General features: G+C 41.2%; 1 protein-coding gene across 1 annotated transcript in view; it reads right to left on the minus strand.

Moving 5' to 3' along the window:
* The window catches only part of Cwf19l1 (CWF19 like cell cycle control factor 1), a 24,876-nt gene that overhangs the window by 14,488 nt on the left and 5,566 nt on the right, over positions 1 to 4,822 (minus strand). The window contains exons 5-6 of the mRNA XM_028775525.1: positions 3,155 to 3,369; positions 1,317 to 1,435 (exon numbers count right to left, since the gene is read on the minus strand). Coding sequence (XP_028631358.1) covers positions 1,317 to 1,435; positions 3,155 to 3,369 — 334 coding nt within the window. The remainder of the gene's footprint in view (positions 1 to 1,316; positions 1,436 to 3,154; positions 3,370 to 4,822) is intronic.

Raw genomic sequence — 4,822 nt, forward strand, 5'->3', positions numbered from 1 at the left:
GTGTGAGGGCTCACAGATGATGATGGAGGTGTGAGGGCTCACAGACGACAGAGGTATGAGGGCTCATTTTACTACTCTCTCTTATGTAAGAAAACATGAAAACAGTGAGACTAAAAGAAATATGTTCTAAGTTGAGCAGGTATGTATCAAGCACTAATACATAGTATACTTTGATTTTTAAAAAACGGTTGACATGCCATACATAAATGGTAAAACTGTTTGGTTTGCTTTCTTTTTTTTTTTTTTTTTTTAGTTTTTCTATGTTTAAAAGTACTCTACACTAATCAACATTTATAACTAAAGGAGGACAAATATGAGTAAGAGAAAATTTTAAGATGCTGGAGGGTGAGTATCAATACAAATTCTTGGTGAGCAGAGATAAACACAATGCCTCAGTCTATAGCCCAGGCTGGACCTGAACTCATTGAACTCCTCCTACTTCAGCCTCCAAGTGTAAGGGATTAAAGGCAAGAAACACCTCATACAGCTCAATACAAGTTCCTGATTCATAAATTAAAATTTCAAATTCCAAAGTGACTGTGCTGACAGTTGAGTATTCCAGACTAAATAAAGAATAAATACTGGTTTGACCTGATGAAAGCAGGACCTAACCAGGTACAGTAGTACACGCCTTTATCCCAGAACTCTGGAGACAGAGCCAGGTGAATCTCTGAGCCTGGTCTACAAAGTAAGTTCTAAAACAAGCAGGGCTACATAGAAAGGTACTGTCTCAAAAAAGAAACAAACAAAAACCCAGTACCTAATACTCTATAATGACCACCCAACACTGTAACAGTAACACTAAACTTTTACAGAGTCTTATAATCAATGATCACCCAACACTGTAACAGTGAACAATAAACTTTTACAGAGTCTTATAGTTTATCACCTTTATTTCGAGTTAGGAAACTTAGGAGTACTGGCACCTGAATGGGAAATGTCCGCCAGAAGGTCACGTGGTTTTTGAACACTTGGTCTCTAGTTGGTGGTACTATTTAGGGCAGTTTTGGGAACTCCTCGGGAGGTGGAACCTAGCTGGAGGAAATATGTCCTGGGGATGGCTTCAAAGGTTTATAGCCTTGGCTCACTTCCTGTGTTATCACAGATAAACCTCCTGCTCCTGCTGCTACGCCTTCCCTCCAGGACAGGTTCTTCTGGACTTATAAACAAACCCTGTCTTCCATAGGTTGATATTTACCACAGCAACAAAAATGAAACTATCACAGTGCCTTAGGACTTGAAGGAGCCAATATACCTGGCTAAAAGCGAACAAGAAGATGTGAGTTTATAGAGTCACCTCATGAGACGTTACTCACCGGTACGGAAGTCTCTCATAATATGACTTTTCCAAAGCAGCAAAATGATACCTCGGTTTCAAGCTTATAGCAAGGCTGGAGATCAAAGCAGAGCCACATTTTTTGGTATCTACTTCTCCCTAGTAAATGGGAACTTGGTTATCCACACAGACTCAGAAAAGATTTTGAAATATCTTTCAAATTTAAACACAGATGCAAATTTGCAGTGAACTGTATACCCAGGGCAATCAAACATAAGAACATTGGAATATTATAATTACAGAAATGGTACAATTGTTGTAAACCAGAGTGTACAAAGCAAGGCAATCCTTCCATAGGAACCTCTAAAACAAACATTAAGACTCCCTTTTTGAAAAGCGGTCTCTCCCTGCAGCCTATAAACTACCTCTGCCTAGTACTCTTTCTAGTGCACATGTGTCTGACAGTAGTAAGTCAAGGTCAGTGGAGAATGTAAACTTCAACACTAGCACTCAGAGCACTCAGGCTCCAGGAAACATTCAAGGGCTTCATAACCACACAAGCTGTTCTTTTGCTCAGTCAAGGAAATGGCACAGCCACACCTATGTTAAAGAGCTTACAGGTGCTTTAACCCAGCACTCGAAGGCCTAGGCAGGCAGATCTCTATAAATTCGAGGCAGGCCTATATGGCAAGTTCCAGGACAGCCAGGGCTACATAGAGACCCTGTCTCAAACAAAACAAAACAAAACAAAACAAGACAAAACAAAACAAACAAAAGCTTGCAAACAAAATATTTTGTCATGGTAGACTTGTTCACAGAACACTCCAAGCTTTTGTCTAATGTGTACCTTCAAGCTTTTGCTAAAGAAAGGTGACTGACCTTGAACTTAGTTGTAGTATCACAAAGATAGCTAAGTATATTATTTTCTTCCCCATAAAAATCTTATATGATTGTTTACAAACTTTGACCAAAGTCTCCACCTCTACTGCCCCGTGCTGACTTCTGCTCTCCCAGAATGAGGGGCTTCCTTTCTAGAGGTGGAGGAACCACAAGTTGGTCGGCAAATGAGGCTCTTTTCTGTTCAACACTCTCGCTGATGACACTGGCATCTTGCTGACTTTTATGGTCACAGACACTTAGTGCTGAGTCAGCAGGGACTCATCTACACACAGGACACTCTGGGACATAACTGAATTCAGGTCTAGTTTTGAGGGTTTACTCTCAAATCCAGTCTTACATGTCCCTCCACTGAGGCTCAGCCGGTGCTCTCCACCCTTACACAACCGTTCCACGGGCTTCTTAGGCCGTGTCTATCTATGTCACAGTTCAGTGGTAACGGCCCCTTCTCAGGACTATTTATAAAATACAGGGCAGGCTTCCAGGGCATCCCAGATTAGTGTCCATGACAGAAACTCAGTCTTAGCGCCTTGTCCTCCATCTGTAAATATTCACACTATTAGACTCAATCTCACAATGACCCAATTTTAAAATATTTTGATAGCCAAACCCAATATTCTGGAACAGAAGGGGAAATAAATGCAACCGGAGGGATGCCAATGGCTGTAGATCTTCCCACTGGGAATCAATAAACGTATAAAATATGAAGAAGGCTAAGGAGGATACTTGTAGAGAACATAATTCCAGGAACCATTTGTTTATAGTTAAGATTCTGCAATCTTATCTGAAAATTATATTTTATGAGATCAACTGTTTTTGTCAGTAGATATAGCTTATATAATCTTGACATTTTTTCACAAAATGTTTCTAGTAAAAGGCACTAAAGAGTTAACATATTCAAAATAAAGAGAAAAACTTTAAAAAACCAACTTAAGCCAGTGTAATTTGTTTAAAAATCGCAACTGAACAAGCACTACTCACAGAGGAGTTCCCAAAGCTCCCCACATACTTGGGCCATGGGGACGTGAGTAAGATATCAACACCCTTAAACTGGGACGCCGAACACAGCATTGTGCTCAGGGAAGACACATCCTTGGGACTAAAACTGTAAGCTGGGACTGGTTCATCTAAGGACTCTGTCCCACTGAGGTATACAATCTGCAGCCCCGAGCTTCCAGTGAAGACACCTTTTCGACCTGGGTTCAAAGAAAAATGAATGAGTTTTAGTCAAAGCTGCAGGAGGAAATGTGGCACCTCCTCTCTTTCCCAGGCCTCCATCCCCTGGCTCTCTGTCTTTCTACTCAGCTTGAATGAGTGTGACTCCTACAGCTCCACTCTGACCGCCAGGGATCCAGGCTGACTGGCTCTCACAATACTTCTGCTCTCTAAGTTTGAAGACCTCTTCTGTGGCGGCTGCTGGTCACTAAGATTCTACCCTGCACTCAGATTCTATGAACCAGGTGCCTACACTCTAGAGCACCTGTCTTCCTACCCATGACAGCCTGTCACCACAGTACTGTCACCTCCTGGCTTCCCCTCTCTACCTCCTTGGCAGCTTGACCCTCTTCTCAGCTTTATCTTTCATGGTTATGTTACCAATTCCCCAAATTTTAATCTAATCACTAAATTTAAATTTTAATCCACTCTAGAAAGAACGATCAAACCATATTCAGCTGCAGTACTTCAAGCTCTCACAGTCCAACAAGACCACTGCTGAAAGACATGACTGAGTGCAACTCACCTAATAAAATGGCTGACAAATACAGTAGTGTTCTTAATACAAACTGAAAAAACACACTGAGGATTGTGACAAGTCAGACAGATGTTCAGATTTCAAAATGTCTGTCTCACAACTGCAGCTAAAAATAAATAAGCAGAGGGCATAGAGAAGGCTCAGGCAGTGTAGCTCCCAACACCAACATGGTGGCTTACAAAAGTCTGCAATTCCAGTTCCATGAGATCGCCAAGAGTACCAGGCACACATCTGGAACACATACGTACATATATGTAGGCAATGCACCCTTATACAGAAAATAATAATAAATTGTTTTTTAAAAGCAGAGCTTGTGGGCTGGAGAGATAGCTCAGTGGTTAAGAGCACTGATTGTTCTTCCAGAGGTCCTGAGTTCAATTCCCAGTAACCACATGGTGGCTCACAACCATCTGTAATGGGATCCGATGCCCTCTTCTGGTGTGTCTGAAGACAGCTGCAGTGTACTCATACATAAAATAAATAAATAAAATCTTTAAAAAAAAAAAAAAGCAGAGCTTGTGAGATGGCTCAAAGAAAGGTGCTTGCTTTGCAATCTAGAACCTGGGTTCAATCCTTAAACCCATGTAAGGTGAAAGAAGAGAACTAACTCAAAGTTGTTCTATGAGCGCCACACTTACACTGTGGCAAATGTGTACACACACACACACACACACACACAAAACAAGCACAGAGACTAGAGATACAGTTCAGTGGCAGAAGACATATTTAGCAAATGTGTGAAGCCCTGGGTTTGATTGTCAGTAACATAAATAACAATATAATAATAAATCTTAAATCACATTACAAAAGTTTCCCCCAACATTCTGCCTAAAGGACTCTCAAGTGTGGAGAGAGCTCAAATTGCTTCTATGAGGGCCACAACTGCACAGAGGAGC

The sequence above is a fragment of the Grammomys surdaster genome, unplaced genomic scaffold (assembly GCF_004785775.1).
Source record: "Grammomys surdaster isolate TR1022 unplaced genomic scaffold, NIH_TR_1.0 66, whole genome shotgun sequence".
In the NCBI taxonomy this organism is placed as follows: Eukaryota; Metazoa; Chordata; class Mammalia; order Rodentia; family Muridae; genus Grammomys; species Grammomys surdaster.